Source organism: Hyperoodon ampullatus (assembly GCF_949752795.1).
Source record: "Hyperoodon ampullatus genome assembly, chromosome: 7".
Classification (NCBI taxonomy): domain Eukaryota; kingdom Metazoa; phylum Chordata; class Mammalia; order Artiodactyla; family Ziphiidae; genus Hyperoodon; species Hyperoodon ampullatus.
In genome coordinates this window covers 55021700-55042133 of record NC_136920.1, presented here as the reverse complement: position 1 = coordinate 55042133, position 20434 = coordinate 55021700, and the positions used below count along the sequence as shown (strand labels likewise).

Sequence of the window (20434 nt, the reverse complement as noted above, 5' to 3'; positions counted from 1 at the left end):
GACAGCTAGAGAAAGCCTGCGAGCAGCAACGAAGACCCAACGCAGCTGAAAATAAAATTAATTAATTAATTAATTTTAAAAATCGAAAAAAATCTTTTAAAAAATATAGTATATGTGTTATATACTGTACTGTATAATATATTTACATATATAGTGTATGTACTGTGTTATAGAGAATACACTGGTTTGGCCAAAAAGTTCGTTCGGGTTTTTGTACCATCTTACAGACAAACCCAAACGAAATTTTTGGCCAAGCCAATATGTATATAAAGAGAGAGAGACACACATTTTTCTTCTCACCATCTTGCATTTAAGATTATTCCCACATCTTTCTGCCTTACTAACTTCACATAGTTACTCCTTCCGGAAGCTTTGCCAAGCCCCTCTCCTCTCTGCTCCCTGTGCTCTTGTGATAGTTACCCAGCTACGTTGAAGTGGCCTGCTTGGTTGTCTGTCCTCCCCCAGCAGGCTCTCAAGCTTCCTGGGGGCCAGAACTGTGCGTCCAGGTCGGGTGTCTCTCCTGCTCAGCCCAGAGTCTGGCCCACAGGTGGGGCCTGAAGGCAGAGAATAAGGCGAGAAAGGCTTGAACACCAGGATAAGACTTTGGACCTCATGTTGGATGGTGGTGTTTCATCTGGGCCCCGTGGAGTCTCTTGAGTTCTCTGGAGGTGACTTTAGGGCTAAAGAAAAGTGGTCAAAGAATGCAGCTATAGCCCACCCTCATCCTATTAGTCAAATCAATTTCTTCTCAACCTGTCTCATTCATTGGGCTTCGGTGCAAAATTTCACTTAAAGAAATATGGTGCATGTTAAAGAATGAAATTAGAACACTCCCTAACACCATACACAAAAATAAACTCAAAATGGATTAAAATAAAATACACCCATGGGTGTATTTACACCCATGGGTAAAAATACACCATACACAAAATGGATTAAAACCTAAACGTAAGGCCAGATATAAAACTATAAAACTATAAACTATAAAACTCTTAGATGAAAACATAGGCAGAACACTATCTGATATAAATTGAGCAAGAATTTTTTTTTTTTTTTTTTTTTTTTTTTTTTTTTGCGGTATGAGGGCCTCTCACTGTTGTGGCCTCTCCCGTTGCAGAGCACAGGCTCCGGACATGCAGGCTCAGCGGCCATGGCTCACGGGCCCAGCCGCTCCACAGCATGTGGGATCTTCCCGGACTGGGGCACGAACCCGTGTCCCCTGCATCGGCAGGTGGACTCTCAACCACTGCGACACCAGGGAAGCCCCAATCATATGGTTTTTATTCTTCAATTTGTTAATATGGTGTATCACATTGAACGATTTGCGTATACTGAAGAATCCTTGCATCCCTGGGATAAATCCTACTTGATCATGGTGTACGATCCTTTTAATGTGTTGTTGGATTCTGTTTGCTAGTATTTTGTTGAGGATTTATGCATCTATATTCATCAGTGATATTGGTCTGTAATTTTCTTTTTTTGTAGTATCTTTGTCTGGTTTTGGTATCAGGGTGATGGTGGCCTCATAAAATGAGTTTGGGAGTATTCCTTCCTCTGCAATTTTTTGGAAGAGTTTGAGAAGGATGGGTGTTAGCTCTTCTCTAAATGTTTGATAGAATTCACCTGTGAAGCCATCTGGTCCTGGACTTCTGTTTGTTGGAAGATTTTTTTTTTTGGAAGATTTTTATTCACAGTTTCAATTTCATTACTTGTGATTGGTCTGTTCATATTATCTATTTCTTCCTGGTTCAGTCTTGGGAGGTTATACCTTTCTAAGAATTTGTCCATTTCTTCCAGGTTGTCCATTTTATTGGCATAGAGTTGCTTGTAGTAGTCTCTTAGGATGCTTTGTATTTCTGTGGTGTCTGTTGTAACTTCTCCTTTTTCATTTCTAATTTTGTTGATTTGAGTCCTCTCCCTTTTTTTCTTGATGACTCTGGCTAATGGTTTATCAATTTTGTTTATCTTCTCAAAGAACCAGCATTTAGTTTTATTGATCTTTGCTATTGTTTTCTTTATTTGTATTTCATTTATTTCTGCTCTGATCTTTATGCTTTCTTTCCTTCTACTAACTTTGGGTTTTGTTTGTTCTTCTTTCTCTAGTTCCTTTAGGTGTAAGGTTAGATTGTTTATTTGAGATTTTTCTTGTTTCTTGAGGTATGCTTGTATAGCTATAAACTTCCCTCTTAGAACTGCTTTTGTTGCATCCCATAGGTTTTGGATCATCATGTTTTCATTGTCATTTGTCTCTAGGTATTTCTGATTTCCTCTTTGATTTCTTCAGTGATCTCTTGCTTATTTAGTAATGTATTGTTTAACCTCCATGTGTTTGTGTTTTTTACATTTTTTTCCCTGTAATTGGTTTCTAATCTCATAGCATTGTGGTCAGAAAAGATGCTTGATATGATTTCAATTTTCTTAAATTTACTGAGGCTTGATTTGTGACCCAAGATGTGATCTATCTGGGAGAACGTCCGTGTGCACTTGAGAAGAAAGTGTAATCTGCTGTTTTTGGATGGAATGTCCTATAAATATGAATTAAATCTATCTGGTCTATTGCATCATTTAACGCTTGTGTTTCCTTATTAATTTTCTGTCTGAATGATCTGTCCACTGGTGTAAGTGAGGTGTTAAAGTCCCCCAATATTATTGTGTTACTGTCAATTTCCTCTTTTATAGCTGTTAGCAGTTGCCTCATGTAAAGCGGTGCTCCTATGTTGGGTGCATATATATTTATAATTGTTATATCTTCTTCTTGGATTGATCCCTTGATCATTATGTAGTGTCTTTCCTTGTCTCTTGTAACATTCTTTATTTTAAAGTCTATTTTATCTGATATAAGTATTGCTACTCCAGCTTTCTTTTGACTTCTGTTTGCATGGAATATCGTTTTCCATCCCCTCACTTTCAGTCTGTATGTGTCCCTAGGTCTGAGGTGGGTCTCTTGTAGACAGCATATATCCAGGTCTTGTTTTTGTATCCATTCAGCAAGCCTGTGCCTTTTGGTTGGAGCATTTAATCCATTTGCGTTTAAGGTAATTATCGATATGTATGTTCCTATTACCATTTTCTTAATTGTTATTTTTTTTGTAGGTCCTTTTCTTCTCTTGTGTTTCCCACTTAGAGAAGTTCCTTTAGCATTTGTTGTAGAGCTGGTTTGGTGGTGCTGAATTCTCTTAGCTTTTGCTTGTCTGTAAAGGTTTTAATTTCTCTGTCGAATCTGAATGAGATCCTTGCTGGGTATTTTTCCCGTTCATCACTTTAAATACGTCCTGCCATTCCCTTCTGGCTTGTAGTTTCTGCTGAGAAATTGCTGTTAACTTTATGGGAGTTCCCTTGTATGTTATTTGTCGTTTTTCCCTTGTTGCTTTCAATATCTTTTCTTTGTCTTTAATTTTTGTCAATTTGATTACTATGTGTCTCAGTTTGTTACTCCTTGGGTTTATCCTGCCTGGAAATCTCTGCGCTTCCTGGACTTGGGTGACTATTTCCTTTCCCAAGTTAGGGAAATTTTCGACTATAATCTCTTCAAATATTTTCTCGGGTCCTTTCTCTCTCTCTTCTCCTTCTGGGACCACTATAATGGGAATGTTGTTATATTTAATGTTGTCTCAGAGGTCTCTTAGGCTGTCTTCATTTCTTTTCATTCTTTTTTTTAAATTCTGTTCCATGGCAGTGAATTCCACCATTCTGTCTTCCAGGTCACTTATCCATTCTTCTGCCTCAGTTATTCTGCTATTGATTCCTTCTAGTATATTTTTCATTTCAGTTATTTTATTGTTCATCTCTGTTTGTTTGTTCTTTAATTCTTCTGGGTGTTTGTTCTTTAGTTCTTCTAGGTCTTTGTTAAACATATCTTGCATCTTCTCGATCTTTGCCTCCATTCTTTTTCCAAGGTCCTGGATCATCTTCACTATCATTATTCTGAATTCTTTTTCTGGAAGGTTGCCTATCTCCACTTCATTTAGTTGTTTTTCTGGGGTTTTATCTTGTTCCTTCATCTGGTACAAAGTCCTCTGCCTTTTCATTTTGTCTGTCTTTCTGTGAATGTGGTTTTCCTTCCACAGGCTGAAGAATTGTAGTTCTCCTTGCTTCTCCTGTCTTCCCTCTCTACTTTGTATAACTTACGCAACCTCACATATCAGTCTAGAGCCCTGACTGGAGGTGAGAGAGAGGTGGTTCCAGACTGTAATCCCAGCCTTAAGGGCACCGTGGGCAAGTTACTTTAGCTGTTTGCACCTCAGTTTCCTCACTGGTAAAATGGGAATACTAAAGCATTCATCATAGGGTTGTGATGAAAGAGCTTAGTATAGAACTTGATGTGAAGTGGGTACTCATAATTGTTAGCCAGCAAACAATGACAACTCATGGCTAGGAAATTGCAGCAGAAGTGGGCTTCTGGCTCCCACTTGAATGCTCTTTGCCACACACTAAGCCATTTCATTACATGACCCTCTTCCCTTGTTCATTTCACAGCTGAGACACCCAGGTTCAAGAAGTGAGCTGCACATTAGGACACAGACAGCCAAGAGGCAGCTTGGTCTCAGGTGACCTGAAAGAATTAATTACTGCCCTGGGGTCAAGTGCACCAGCTGCCAAAGGGAAAGGCCGCCCTCTAACTGACCCTGTGAGCTGATGAAGGAGGAGCCAGGCTCTTGCTGAGGCTGTCACAGAGTACTGAAATGACTGACAGAAATCTGGCAGTTGTATCCCTGGGCAGATGGATCGCCTGATACAGATGTTGGGACCCAAGCCCTGGGATTGGCCTAAAAGAGGGCTGTGTTGACCCACCGGCTGGGCCTTGCATCCTGCCAAACTGCTGCGCATCCAGACAAAAATAACAGCCTGGAAATAGTGCTGAGGCAGTCTGCCGGCCTCTGTATGGAAGCTAAAGCCACCATGCAGATGCTGACCAAGTGCTACCGCAGGAACTGCCTGCTGACTGTCATGGACCAGTACTCAGCCATGGTGTGCAACATGAAACAGCTGGTGATGATCCCCAGCCTTCTGTGGGATGTGCAGCTGAGTGTTCCATGGGCACCAGGCCTAGGCAGGGGCTCCCAACCTCTACAACTACTTCACCATGCTCAAGGCCATCTGCGTGGATGTGGAACATGGGCTGTTGTCCTGGGAGGAGTGGAAGGCCAAGGTGGCAGGTGGCAAAGCTGATAAGGCTGAGAATGAAGCTGCAGAGACAGAGGAGGCCGAGGAGGAGAGGGTCTTGGGGCAGCTGGACCTGGAAGCCTAGTTCCACCTGCACTTCTCCAGCCTTCCTCATATCCTCACCCACCTTACCCTGAAAGCCGAGAAGGTGACGAGGAAATACCAGGAGATAATGGGACAGCCCATAGAGGCCTCAGACTCTAGGAAAGGTAACGGTGGCCATGCTAGTGGGTGTCAGAGTCCACTGAGGGACATCCCAGGGGAGGCAATAGAGCAGTGGTGAACCCAGTGCGAGAGGGAGAGCCTGGCTCTCAGACAAAGCCACCCCCACTTTGGGATATTGGAACCATGACCTGGGAAGGTCCAAGGCCAGGCCTGCCTTACTCTCCTTCTGACCCAGAATTGGTGAGCAATGGTGGTGAACTGTCATGGAAACATAAGGAAAAGTGGTTGGTGAGTGCATACCTGATGTGCACTTATTTGTATTTGTGCAATTATTAGTAAGTATGTGAATATTTGGAGCTGTACGAACTGAACAGGTGTGCTCTCACCATCGATTTCTTTAAGAATCTCATTAAAGCCAAGGACTCTCCAGAGTCTAGGCATAAAGACACATAACTGTACATGCAATTTAAGGGGATATGCCATCTACCAGGGCCTATCCATGAATTCTAAAATAAGAACCCCTGATGTCACATATAAATGATAGCTTCTATTTGAGCACATAATGAATGCCAGCATAGTCCCTAAATGCTTGAGATAGGATTAACTCATTTAATCTTCATAACAATTCTAGGAAGATAGGTTTTTTTAAAAATTAATTAATTAATTAATTTTTGGCTGTGTTGGTCTTCATTGCTGGGCGCGGGCTTTCTCTAGTTGCAGTGAGCAGGAGCTACTCTTTGTGGTGCGCAGGCTTCTCACTGTGGTGGCTTCTCTTGTTGCAGAGCATGGGTTCTAGGCACGCAGGCTTCAGTAGTTGTGGCGCACAGGCTTAGTTGCTCCGCGGCATGTGGGATCTCCCTGGACCAGGGCTCGAACCTGTGTCCCTTGCATTGATAGGCGGATTCTTAAACACTGTGCCATCAGGGAAGTCCGGAAGATAGGTTTTTTCTACTTTATAAGTGAAGAAACTTACCCAAGGCATGTGTTTACTCAGGTGTCGAGTGTGAATTCTGTGTGTGAGGCACTGCTTCCAACATTTTTTCAAGTTATGAAATATGGAGAATTATATTTATATGGCACATGGGGGTACATAGGTGAGGCTACTCACAGTAGTCCTGCAACTAGTAGGGGTACTCTGGCCATCCCAAGTGGCAGCCAGCCAAATGGAAAGCTAAAGGACCACTATTTGGGCACTCAAATCTGTTCCGGGGACACCAGTGTGGAGGCATGCCCGTTGGGAAGCCCAGCTGTGAGGACATATACGTACGTGTTGGAATCTGAACACAGAAGGGCTGGGGTTGTGAGGTGTAGATGAGCAGGAAGCTAGACGAGCAGGTGGTGGCACAGGGTAGGAGGTGGGAAGGGGATCTGGGACAGTCATGGATGGGTCACTCCTGGGTAATGACTGGGAGAAATTTGGCCACGGCACATGCCAGTTTTGATCCTATGCCACCTGTCAGCCCTGCTCCCACAAACTGGCTTCATCGGTAGTAAACCATGTCCAAGCCCATGTCCATGGGAATCTCACAACCACCTGATGCAGGTATTTGGGCAGAATCTTTATCCTCATTTTACCTGTAAGGAAATTGAATCCAGAGAAATGAACTGACTCACCCAAAGTCACATAATTAGTAGGGGGATAAAAACAAGCAAGACTGGCCCCAACTTTGAGCTGGGAGTTCTTTCCATCAGATTTACTCTCATGATTTTCCTGAGGCCACTCTATAATGATGGGAAATACACGTGGATCCTGAACACACAGCCTGTAAAGAGCTCTGCTCCTGGTATTTTCTCAGCCATTTTCCCTTCCCCTACCTCAAACCCAAACCCAAACTGCCAACTTCAACCCTGCTTCCCTCTCCCCTTGAGGCTCCCTGGGTGGGCTTTCAGAGGTTCTTCTTGAATGTAATGGGCCTGGGTCAAGAGCTCTGGGTTCAAGTCCTGATTCCATCACTAATGAGCTGTCAGGCCTTGTTTTCAATCACTTCTCTGGGTTTCAGTTTATTCACTGAATAATAACAATATTAGTAAAAACAATTAGCACTTGAATAGTCTTGTAGTTTAAAATCACTTGCATATCAATGGTCTTATGGAATTATAATCCCTCTTACAAATGGAAAAACTGGAGGTCTGAGAGATAAAATGAGTCCAAGGTTACTCAGGAAATGGCAGAGCCAAGATGTGAATGGGCCCTGGCCTAACTCACATCTAATTCCTTTCCTCTACACTACTGGATTTCCTTAGCACCTTAGAATTCTGCAGCTTGGGCTGGAGGTGGGAATTAGGGATGGCAAAGCGGTGAGAAACCCCACTCCTTGGTCAGCCAAACCACTTCAAACACAAAAGCAGCCAATTCTATATTGTAACGCAACACACCCTAGCTGGTTTTTTGTGGCAGCTGTACAGAAGTTAAAAAATATCTGGCCTCTTGTCCTGGCTCTTCACTGATCTCTCTATGCCCTGGACAACTTAGTTCACCTTTCTGTAGTTTTCCTGTTAGTAAAATGTAGAGATGAAACTAGGTGAGATATTGCAGCACTGACAACCAGATTCTGCTTGTAGCGCTGTAATGCCACCAGGGTTTTCCTATGGCAGCACCGCTGCGCTTTTTCAGTATTTTCCTATTTTAATAGGCATGTGACAGTACCTTAATGGTGTGAATTTATACTGACTGCTTTTTTAAAATTTCTGCACTCCACAGCTTACTCCACATGATAGAAGGCAGACTCTGTGATGAGGACATGGAGCAGTTCGCTAGCCTGATGATGGTAAGACCAGAAAGACCTGGACCCGCAGCTAGAAGTGAAGGCGACTCGGATGTCTGGGATGCTTGCCTACCTGCCTCTGAGAACCAATTCGTGGACTCATCACTGGGTCACCTTTAGGTTGCTTGTTGTTATTCACAACTCTCCTTGCTCCTGTTACCAGCTTGGGGTGGTAGCCAGTGGTTCACAAGGGACCACATGTCACCTGGCCAGTGTGTTAGAGCAGAAAGAGAGGTTTTAGCATCTGACTAATCGAAGTTCACATCCTTCCCTCTTGGCAGTCATTCACTGTGATCTTGGGCGAGTTATTTAACCCACTGTAGCCTAAATTTCCTCTTCTATAAAATGGGGATAGTGTTACCTACCTCATAAGGTTGCTATGAAATTTAACAAGACAATAAGTCAAAAGCAGTTGGCATGTGAGAGCTATTATTGTAGGTGGATTTTTTTCTCCCACCCTCACCTTGTCTTTGTTCTAGCCCTCCCTTACTTTTTAGCCTCCAGAACTAAGAAGTAGCAGAGTCATACTCTGAGTGGTTCACACTCTTACACCTGCTGAGCACAGGTGAACTATATTTATTGCAGTAGCAATAAAAAATACCTTGTATTTGTACATATCTTTATTAACCTCTAAAGTACTTTCTCAGACACAATTTCTTTTTTTTGTTTGTTTTTTTTTGCGGTACGCGGGTCTCTCACTGCTGTGGCCTCTCCCGTTGCGGAGCACAGGCTCTGGACGCGCAGGCTCAGCAGCCATGGCTCACGGGCCCAGCCGCTCCGTGGCATGTGGGATCTTCCCGGACCCGGGCACAAACCCGTGTCCCCTGCATCAGCAGGCGGACTCTCAACCACTGCGCCACCAGGGAAGCCCCACAATTTCATTTTTAACAAGTAGGACTCAAGAGAAGAGATGGAACCATCTGATTTGCCCATCTGCTTATATTCAGACTGCCACCTAATTTGAAATCACATATAAATAAACACTTTTATTAATCTCCAAAACCTAATCTGATTATAAAATCTGACCTTGGAGGGCTTCCCTGGTGGCGCAGTGGTTGAGAGTCCGCCTGCCGATGCAGGGGACACGGGTTCGTGCCCCGGTCCAGGAGGATCCCACATGCCGCGGAGCAGCCAGGCCTGTGAGCCATGGCCGCTGAGCCTGCGCGTCCAGAGCCTGTGCTCCACAACGGGAGAGGCCACAACAGTGAGAGGCCCACGTACCGCAAAAAAAAAAAAAAAAAAAAAAAAATCTGACCTTGGAAACAAAAACTTTTTGGACAAGCATTTGGACTTGATAAGCCATAAAGAGTAACCTCGTTCTAGTTAGGTGGGATCTTTTACTTCTAATTGCACCAAGCTATAAGCCATAAAGAGTAACCTCGTTCTAGTTAGGTGGGATCTTTTACTTCTAATTGCACCAAGCTCCACTGTAGACAGAATTAGCTACTGAGCCCACTTTCTCCAGGATGATCCATCTAAGAGCTGAGACCCCTTTGCCGTATCAGCTCTTCTCCTGGTCTTGAGTTTCCTCCTTCTCAACCACCCTCTATGTTGTTGCAGAGAGCTCAGTAATACAAACATGACCATGTTATTCCTGTTTAAAATCCTTTAGTGACTTTCCACTACCTATAGAATCAAGTCAAAATTATTCTGCATGACTCACAAAACCTTCCATAATCTGGCTTGCTTGGTTTCACTTTGCATTAGAACTGGAACAGGCAAAACTCTTCTGTAAAGGGCCATATATTAAATATTTTAGGCTTTGCAGACCATTAGGTCTCTGTCACAACCACTCAACTCTGCTGCAGTAGCATGGAAGCAGCCATAAACAGGTAAACAAATGAGCTTGGCTGTGTCCAATAAAATTGTATTGGCAGTGAGCCAGATTTGGCCCACAGGCTATAGTTTGCCAACTCTGAACTAGAACCCCATTTTTAAATCTGCCAGATGGCTTCTTAAAACTAGGTAAATGGAAACTGACCATTCTCCGATGAACTATTTTTCTTATGACAAAAAGAAGTCAGAGTGCTTATGATGACCATTTTAATCACAAGGTGTTAATGTATAGATTAACATAAACTTCAGATGTCATAGAAACAGTTCCACAAAATTCAGAAAAAACCGGTATCAGTGAAACTGGAGCAAGCATTTTGGAGACTTCAGCGCACTGGACGGAATTCTTCAAGAATTTCACCATAAGTTTTCTTATCTATAAAAAGAAAGATCACAGAAGATTTTAAAATTGTGTTTAAAAAATCATATTTCCTAAAGAAAAATTAACACTTAATATTCTTTTAAGAACTGCCTTATTTTCTAGTCCTCAACCATGGCTTGGCAATCACTGAGGCATTTTGTTCCACTGAATGAAGAATAACTTTGGAAGAATCTGTGGTGACATCCAGATGGTTATCTGGAGGGGCAAAGGGCTGCCAGGGGGATCCTAGCTGAAGGGGTAAAAGAAGGAATGAATGGGGAGGGGCCAGGAGCCGAGGCATTCAAGCTTTCCATGCCTGCACTGTCCGTGAAGAAGGCTCTTGGCACACCTGCCAGTAATCTGCTGCTCAGAGAGAATGAGCCCGTGAGGCTACACTCACTGCCAGAGGGAGCTAGTGGAAATGTGGAGGCAAAGAGCCAGAGGTCTGGGACTGAGGACTAACTGCCACTGGGTCTCCCTCTTAGAAATCAATATTCCCAAGATTCCTTTTTCAGATCTAACATCCAGCAGTCCTGAGTATTTCCCATCCCTGATACATCTACTGTTCATGGTTTTGTACTAGGCTTTGAGCTCTTCACTGGCAAAAAAAGCTGCCTTTCTGATCCACCATAAACATCACATATGTGACTGAAGGCTAGGGAAATGTTAGAGTAATGCAATTTCAGAGCTAAATAGGACCCTACACATCATCATTCAGTCTGATGAAATTTAAATGCTTAATATTATACTTTTACATAAATAGGAAAATCTAAAAATCTATATATTTACAAAATTTTCAAAATTTCAAAAATTTCCTACCCTCATTCATTCATGTACATACACATCTATATTGTGTATCTGTATAAAATATAAACAAGAAAACAGCTGTATTACAGTTATATTCACAGCTGCACAAAGATAAGTAGAGTGTGCTAAGGAAATTCCTGTCTATAGCTGGATGAAGGCTTCACTGAGATGATGAATCTTGAGCAGGAATTTGTTAGGTGCACAGAGTAGAAATGGAGCAAGAGGAGGACTAAGGAGGTACAGCATGTACAAAGTGATATAGGGCAGGTTCAGGCCAGCATTTCATGAGGCAGGAGATGAGGCAGGGCTCTATGTAGTTCAGGCCAGCCATTATTTATTAAGTGCCTACTATGTGTAGGCTCTGTGCTGGAGGCTGGAGAAACAAAGATGAAGCTACAGTCCAGTGAGGGACACAACACAGCCTGTGTGTGTTAAGGGGTGGATAAGAGGTATGAGTTAAGTGTTTCTACCAGGCAATTAGCTCAGCCTGGGAAAACAAGCCATCCTAGGGAGTCTTCATTTTATCTAAAAGGCAATGGATAGCTATTTTAAGCACATCCATATTTATTCACACAGACGTGATTTTCGGTAAGACTGAAGGCAGAGGCAAGCTGGAGGCAAGTGCAAGAGCCCACACAAGAGATTACCAGGGCCTGAACCAGGGTAGTGGCAAGGGTAGAGAGGAGAGTTCAGAGTTGAGAATTATTTAGGGATTAGAACAGTAAGACTTGATGACTAATGGGAAGTCAAAGACACAGACTTGAAAATGATTCCCAGGCTTCTGGCTGGAGAGCCGAGGTAGACAGTAGTGCCATTCACTGAAGCAGGACACAGAAGAACAGGAGGTCTGGGCAAGCAGAGGGGACATGAGTTGTCTGCTGTCTGAGGGACACAGAGGTACTCAGCCAGAAACTGGATATATGAATTCAAGAGAATTCTGGTCTATAGACAAAGATGTGGAAGTCAACAGAATACAGAAGGCACTGAAGCCATAGGCATAAATAAGATTAACCAGGGAAAATGATACAGAGTAAGAAAGAAGTTTTCTACAATTAACTTGAAATACCTTTTTCAGGAAAATCCTCTGGATGTGTCTTTACATATGCAAACATATCATGGTCCCTCAGAGCATACATACAGTCTTGACGTTTTAAAAGATAATATCCAACAAAAATAAAGGAAGTAACATACAGAAGCTGGCGATGCAAACCTGAAATTGAAACAACAAATCCCAAAGAAAGCAAAAATCAGTCACGTGTATTAAAAATCACATTTTTCATGTTTCAGATATATAATTTATTTCTTTCAACATTCTTTAAAAAAAAAAGGCTTTTGTACATGGGTATTCTTTGGGACATCTTCCTAAGGATATCTGGCAACTATGAAAAGCAACATTAAGTCTACAAATATAACTATCAACAGAACCCAAGATTTTTAAAATTCAGGTTTTATAAGTTTCTTCAAGGAAAAAGGTGGATAAGTACAAAAACTTGAATGGCAGACTAAAACAGAAAAAAAAGTTTTTCTTTTTCAAAAAGTTAACTTTAGACCTACACTAGCTTGTATTCCAGGACATGTTCAGGAGATGACGAGCAGAGGTAAAGCCCTCTACAGATGGTCTAAAAGCAATTTGGTTTGTCTCCATATACCGATTTATTTTTGCATATCTAGTGGTTACTAAAACAGTACACTGTACGACAAATATATCTCAATTCTCTTCTGTACCTTCTAAATTTTGTAATTTTGCATGTATTACTTATTCAAAAACTATCTTTAAAAAAAATCATCCTACTGGGACTTCCCTGGCGGTCCAGTGGTTAAGACTCTACGTTTCCACTGTAGGGGTATGGGTTCGATCCCTGGTTGGGGAACTAAGATCCCGCATGCCACGCGGAACAGCAAATAAATAAATAATAAATAAATAAAATCCTACTAAAAAAATCATCCTATTATAATAAGACTGGAGAGGATCAGATCACATGATCTAGGAAAGCCAAAATTTAAAATGTGAAGGGGAGATGCAAAGGTATAAACTTTATATACAAAAACATGTTTTTGCAAAAGGATAAGGGCAGGTTTTCTAGCTATGCCTCAGAATTCTATTCCCAGCCCTCTTCTTATCCCGTAGATGTTCATTTGGAGAACTTTTTATTCCTATAGTTTTGTCTATTATCATCTATAAGTAACGTCCAACTCAGGCACCATGCTGAACAACAAATATATCCAAATATTTGACAGATACGTTTACCTGAATACCCCCAAACAAACTCAGTTCCTTCCTATTCATACCTCTTTTTCTTAATTCAGAGAATAAGACCATTTACCCAGGAATCCATGTCCTGGGTAATAAACATAGTAATTATCTTTTTTTTCTACCCTCTTCCCCTACATCCAGTCACTGTCAATTCTACCTTATAAATATTTCCCTTCCTCACTTCAGGGAACTTGTGCTCATTTACACTAACTGGTCTCCCTTTCACCTCATTTTCTACTCCACACTGATCCCAGCTTTTACCCTGTCATTAGAGGAATTTCTACTAAAACACAAACTAGTCTGTCAGTCCCTTCTTCAATTATGGTCAACAGGACCCTAAACTCGTGCATATGATCTCCCAGGCCTTTCATGAGCTGCCTCTTCCACCTTCATCTTCTGACACTCCCTGATATGCACACTGTGCCCAGCAATACTGAACAACTTTTAATGCCTCACATAAACTAGGCTCCTTCATGCTTCTATATACCGTGCACTGATTACTTCTCTGTCCAGCAACTTCCTGATCCTTCAAGATTCAACTCAGACATCACTTCTGCTAAGAAACCTTCCTATAACTTTCCTGGAGTTAAAAGGATGAACTCATCTCTATTAATATGTAAATTGCTATAGTAATTATTTCTCTCTCTACTACCAGGCAAAGTCAATGTTTGATTCATCTTTGTATACCAGCACACAGACAGCACTTAATAAATATATAATAAATGGATGAATGGCCTTGGGCAAATCAATTTACTACCTCTAAAACAAAGATAATACCTAACCTATCTTTTTCACAGTAGTTATTATAGTGTTTTGGAAAAATTGTAAAACAATAAAAATACAAAGGATCACTATGACCTGGGACTGGACAGGGCCCAGACTCTTCTGCATTCTCCCTTAGCCCAAACAGCCACTGCTTCCCCTAATGGGCCACCTGTAATACAGCAAACCAAAATCTGCTGGGTTCTCCCGTGTGCCGCTGGACTACACAGATACAAAGACTCAGACTCTCTGTGCTTACTCATATCCCTCACAGAAGATTTAGATGATATCAGTGTCCTAGCCCTAAAGGCATGGCTTGGCCTCTTCCCAAGTCCTCATTTCCCTAGCCTCTTCTCTTTCAGCAGTGGTTCTCTTTTCACCACATACACAACCCTCCCACAATTATTTTCCCCTTCTTTCCTTTACTCAGTGAACCTAAACTTGAAAGCCATGGTGCTCTTTGCAGAATGCCATAAACTACTGATATATTAAACTAGAAATCAATAAAGATTTAATTTTGTGGATTACACTTAGATACCAACTAACTCGAAATTTAGGGCAGGTAAGTGGTAACCAGAAATAAGGGTTTAAAAACAGGTGATGGGAGAAAAGCTTAAGAAAAAATTGTATTTAATATTTTCTGCTAACTTGAAAAAGATCTGCACAACTTGATTTCATTGACAGAATATTCCAACTACCTACAGAATGCCAGGTACTCTCCATGGCCATAGTTGGAAAATCCACCGTATATTTCTCTTCCCCACTCCTCCTATGTGCATAAAGTTGTACCACACTTCATCTTTTTAATAGATATGCCCATCTGGTTTGTAAATCTTTGGATGGTTGGGGAAATGTTTTATATTTCCTTGTAATCTACACATTCATTCAATAAATACTCATTGAACATTACTATATGCCAGACATTGAACTAGATAAACGCAGTATGCATTCAATAAATGCTGCTGAGGAAAACTATTTCAATAAAGTCCTCAAGACCTGAATTTTCCAAAGCAACTGAGGGGCAACCCAGGGAACTCAGGAACTCTGACCCCTAGGCCTGGGCTAAGTGCTTTACATCCATTATCTCACCTAGTTCTCACAGCCACACAGAGGTAGACACCATCCCTATTTCATAGATGAGGAAACTAAAGCTCACAGAGATAAGTAACTTCTCCAGAATCAAATGGCTAGTAGGGAGGAGGTGGTGTGAAATCCAAAAGCTTGTGCTCTTAACTACTATGCTCTTCTGTCTCCCAGAAAAGGCACAAAACATTCTTTGACAACGATGAGGTGAGATTAAGTGATACATACTTCAAATCTCAGCCAACCGTTTCTTCCTCTGGAACAGGATCCCTCTGATCTGAACCTCCTTTATGCTCCCAAAGTACTCTCTGCTCACCCACCTCTATCAAAATACCTGTCTGTCACACCTAGACCCAGATCTGTTTGTCTCCCTGACACAATTAGGAGTTCCTCAAGGGCAGGCCAGTATTCCTCCCCCCATATACCCAATGTGTAACACTGCCTGGCACAGAGAAAGAGCTCAGTTAAGGCTGAACAAATATATGGTAAACTGTTTGCATAACAAGAGCTAAGGAAAGGGAAATCTATTAGGCACCTTCTGTGTGCCAGGCATTTGCCTATAGAATCTCACTTAATTCTCAAAAAAAAATATGCAAAGATGAATTATTTTCATTTTATAGATGAGGAATCTTGAGCTCTGACCAAGTAACTTGCCCAAGGTGACATGGCTGGGAAGCAGCGGAGCAAGGCCATTTAATTCCAAAATGGAGCTCCTTCCATTGCACCAAGTGACAGGAGTGGGCAAGTGTGGAGTGGTGATAAGAAGGGAGAATACTGCATAGTTCCTAGTGGCAGAAATGGACAAAGATCACTCCTTTCTGTGGAGTGGGGTTATGTCCAAAGCAGATAGGATCTCAAGTCTATTTGAGCACTAGAAATGCCAAAATTTGGTGGGTTGGGAGTCGACCTCCAGGCATACATACAGCTGGAAGAAGGCAAAAGAGGCACAAGTGAGGTGATTCCTGCTTGCCTGAACCACTGTATTAGCCTTCTTCCTAGCTGGGCTCCCTGGCTCCAATCAGTTTCTAACAACGTTGACCTTTTAAAACACAGGTCCAATCACTGAACTTCCTCTGATAGCTTTCAAAAGCATGTAAGGCTCCCGTCTGCCTAGAGAATAAATTGCCACCATCCACCTAAATCTTTGTTGCCTTATCGCCCTACTCTGCACTCACTCATCATCAACTGCCCCCCATTCACTCCCACTAGCCTCTCACGGGCCTGGAAGGCTCTCTCCAAGTATCCGTCTGACATATCAAAGCTAAATTCAAACACACCTTTTGCAAAGTTTCCCTCTCTTCCCTTTGGAAATCCATAGACTTTAGCACAGTTAACTGTGTCACTTACTATCACTGCTGGTCTCAGACAGGTGAACACTGATCTACTAGGAAATACAGCCCAGTGGTTTAGAGCCTCCTACTCAATGTGAAGTCCCCAGATCAGCAGCGTCTGGGAGATTGGGACCATCAGGCCTCTCTCCAGATCTAATGAACCAGCATCTGCATTTTAACAAGATCCCCAAGTTATTAGTATGCACATTAAATCTGAGAAGTGCTGGTTCTGAACAGCACTCTTTTTAAACTCTGAAGTTTAAAAACAGACTGTGCTACTTATGACCTTGGGCAAGCTGCTTTAATCTAAGGCTCTGTTTCCCCATTATGGATAATACCTCTCCCCCACCTCACCACCCAAGGTGTCTGAAGACTAAATGCTATAATGCACGCAGTGTCAGTAGTGCATTGCATCCATTGATCGTTCATTTTTGCACACCCCACAGCGCGAACTGAGAGGGGAGCAGGCAGTTCAGTCCGGGGTCCTTCACAGACTCACTGCGAGGTCGTGCGTTGCACTGCATCTCAGTTTCCTGAAATGACACTCTGGCCGGCCCGATTCTGAGAAGCTCACGGGGCGCGGATATCTGAGGGAGGCGAGGCGGGGCCTGTTAACGCGAAAAGGCCCGGAAAAGCGGAGGCACCTCAGGCAGCCTAAGGCAGAGCCGGCCCTCAGCCCTACAGCCCCCTCTCCTCCCAGCCCATCCCGCCCGCGCAGCCCTCACCGGCCGACACCACCGGCCGCCGCCGGATCGCGTTATCAATCAGACCGGAGCAGTAACCCAAGAAGCCGACGTAGACGAGCCGCGGGTCGGTTAGCTTGGGCGGCGGCAGGCTCCGGGCCTCATTAGGCAGGAACTGTAAGGGCACTCGGCCCGGCCGGCCGTTCATCATGGTGAGGCCGTTCCCACTTGAGGCCTGGCCTCTGACCTCCAACTACAAAGAAAATCACCAAGACCACGGCCGGGGCCTAAGCCACGAGCTTTCACCTCCGAGCGCGGGGCTGAAGGGCATGGCGCGAGGTGGTGCGGCGCCCAAACACTTCCCCTTGCACGCTGCTGCCGGAAACGCGCACGCGAAGTTCCGGGCTACTAAGTGTCCGGCGTTGCTCGCTTGCCGGCCGGCGCTAACTTCACGGAAGGGATGTCGGGGCTTGGTAGGGGGGTCGAGGAGTAGGGAAATGAGCCATACTGCGAGAAGACTAGGAGACATTGATTTTTTTCGCCCAACCTCCCCCACCCACAATTGCCTCTCCTTTTCCCGCCCCAGAATGTTCTTTCAGCAAGAATTTATCTTTGTATCCAAAACCCACAAGTGGGTTTGATGGATAGTTTTAAGAAACGTAATTAACTGAAATAAAATAAAAGCTAGTTTTCATTTCCTGCGTTTCCTGTCATTCATTCGCACAGGCACACCCTCCACAAAGCCTAAAATTAAGGTCCAGCCAGCCATAAAGAATTCGGAGAATCCCAGGACTGGATCACTTAGCTAAACTCTCGAAATTCAGCCTGGGTCTTCAGGTCCTTGCACGTCCCTGAGGGACGAGGTGTTTCCTAAAGATATGAGGACTGAAAAAAAAAAGAAGGAATCTATAACATTCTGCCAAGTAATTGTCCAGTCTCTGCTCACCTGCCTCCAGGACTAAGGAGCTCCGATCTTCGAGCAGCTCTCTGTTTAGACAGCCCTTCCTGATAAGGAGCTAAAATGTCTTCAACATTTTATCTAGAGGAATGCTGATTAAACTAGAGGTTAATGCGAAGCTATATGCATCAGGTATTGATCTCCAAAGCGGAAGAATTAAGTTTCAGTAAATAAAGGATGAGGCTTTTATGCCTACAAAAAGCAATCCCAGATTCGTAACATTTCAAGTTAGGATTTTCCAAAGGAACGTATATTGGAACAGTTTCCTGGAAGGCAGCAAATGTTTCAGAGGTTCACACTCTTTGACCCAGTAATTACATGTCTGAGGATCTGTCTTATGTAAATACTAGTATGACATATGCAGAGTCTTTTTTTTAACCACAGTGTTCCTTTTAAAATTATAGCAAAAGAATGAAAACCATCAGAAACCTACCTTAGGATTATGTTAATTTTGAGTACTAGATGAACTGTTAGGCAAACACAAATATTTCAATGATGCTTACACATTCTCCCCACGTTCTTCTGGGTCCAATCTCTCTCTCTCTTAAGGAACTTAAAACACACACAAAAAAAATACAAAGAACAGTAGAACAAATATGCTTATTCTGTCACCCAGAATTAACAATTGTTAATATTTTGTCATATTTATTTTAAAAGGAAATAAAACACTCTAAAGACCCCTAGCCCATCTTCCTCAGAGACAAACGCGATCACGAGTTTACTGTGCACACTTCCAGTCCAGTTTTTATATTTTTACATATATTTAGTATTATGTTTTGTGTGCTTCAAATTTTTTTTTACCTAAATAGTATGATTCATTGTTCCTGTTTTCTCTCACTTTTATCATTCCATATAATGTTTTTGAGATCCATCCATGATGATACAGAAAGATCAGGTTCATTCCTTTTGATTACTGTATGATATTCCATTATATAAATGTCACATTTTATTCATCCATTACCCTTTTGAGAGATACTTAGGTTGTGTTCAATTTCTTTTTCGTTTACTTAAATCTGTACTCCAGAATCTAGGGTCAAGAGAAGCTTTTGGACACGTGTACCAGGACTAAGAGATGTACAAGAATATTCACAGCAGTAATACCCATTTGTAAGAGCCCCAAACTAGTAACATCTTAAATGTCCATTAAGAACAGAATAGAAGATAAATTATGGTGTTTTCATTCAAAGGAATATCCAGTATGATGAATCTCAAAAAAGAGGTTCATGTTAAAAAAAGAATAAGAGATCAAAGAAAAAGAGATAAGTTACAAGAGGATAAATGATTCCATATATAAAGTTCAATATTAGGCAAATATATGTTATTTAGAGATACCCCATATTAGTGGTAAAACTATAAAGAAAAGTATGAGAAGAATTAACACAAATATTCAGGATAGTTACCTCTGGGGAAGGAGGGCCTCAGAGAAGGCCTCTAAGGTATTAATAATATTCTATTTTTAGGCTGTGTGGAGGGTACATGGATATACATTTTATATTTCTAATCTTACATATGCATTTTACATACCTTTAGATTTATGATATACTTTATGAAATAATTTTTTTTGATAAATTAAAATTTTAACTTTCTAAATTATGGTAAAAAACAGAACACCAAATTTATTATCTTAATCATTTTTAAGTGTATAGTTCAGTAGTGTTAAGTATTGTATACTCATATTGTTGTACAACAGATCTTTTTCATCTTGCAAAACTGAAATTCTCTACCCATTGAACACTAACTCCCTTTCCCTCCTACCCCCAGCCCTTAGTAATGACCCTTCTACTTTCTGTTTCTATGATTTTGACTACTTCAGATTCGTATGAGTGGAATTATACAATCTCTGCTCTTTTGTGACTGGCTTATTTCACTTAGCATAATGTCCTTGAAGTTTATCCATATTGTTGCATGTGACAGGATTGGCTGCACCACATGGGTTGCAGGATCTTAGTTCCCCAACCAGGGATTGAACCTGGGCCCCAGCAGTGAAAGCACCAAGTTCTAACTACTGGACCACCAGGGAATTCCTAGGATTTCCTTCCTTTTTAAGGCTGCATAATAGTCCATTGCAAAATGTATACACTACATTTTATCTCGCCATCCATCTGTTGATGTTCACTTGGGTTGCTTCCACCTCTTAGCTATTGTGAAACAATGCTACAATGAATACAGGTGTGCCAATATCTCTTCAAGATCCTGCTTTGAATTCTTTTGGATATATACCCAGAAGTGGGATTGATGGTTCATATGGTAATTATATTTTTGATTTTTG

At 42.0% G+C, this 20434-nt stretch overlaps 2 protein-coding genes across 2 annotated transcripts; one reads left to right on the top strand and one right to left on the bottom strand.

Moving 5' to 3' along the window:
• Positions 1 to 4899: 4899 nt before the first annotated feature.
• On the top strand, positions 4900 to 5446 carry THRSP (thyroid hormone responsive; the record flags this gene model as incomplete). Its single annotated transcript, XM_079707790.1, is given in 3 exon segments — positions 4900 to 5048; positions 5050 to 5245; positions 5249 to 5446. Coding segments are annotated over 3 exon segments (543 nt in total).
• A 4676-nt stretch (positions 5447 to 10122) lies between these two features.
• Positions 10123 to 17530, bottom strand: LOC307055919 (NADH dehydrogenase [ubiquinone] 1 subunit C2). Its single transcript, XM_079708220.1, has 3 exons — positions 17250 to 17530; positions 12161 to 12304; positions 10123 to 10302 (listed from the first exon to the last, which is right to left on the bottom strand). Exons 1-3 carry the CDS (start codon positions 17416 to 17418, stop codon positions 10253 to 10255), a joined length of 363 nt encoding a protein of 120 aa, XP_079564346.1. The 5' UTR covers positions 17419 to 17530; the 3' UTR covers positions 10123 to 10252.
• Positions 17531 to 20434: the final 2904 nt, after the last annotated feature.

Bases quoted from the DNA above. Each gene is read 5' to 3' on its own strand.
- LOC307055919 (XM_079708220.1), bottom strand. From the start codon at position 17,418: ATGATGAACGGCCGGCCGGGCCGAGTGCCCTTACAGTTCCTGCCTAAT. The intron at 12,305-17,249 runs GTGAGGGCTGCG...TTTCAATTTCAG, and splicing joins GCGGCCGGTGGTGTCGGCCG to GTTTGCATCGCCAGCTTCTG. The intron at 10,303-12,160 runs GTATTTCAAGTT...TTCTTTTTATAG, and splicing joins AGAGGATTTTCCTGAAAAAG to ATAAGAAAACTTATGGTGAA.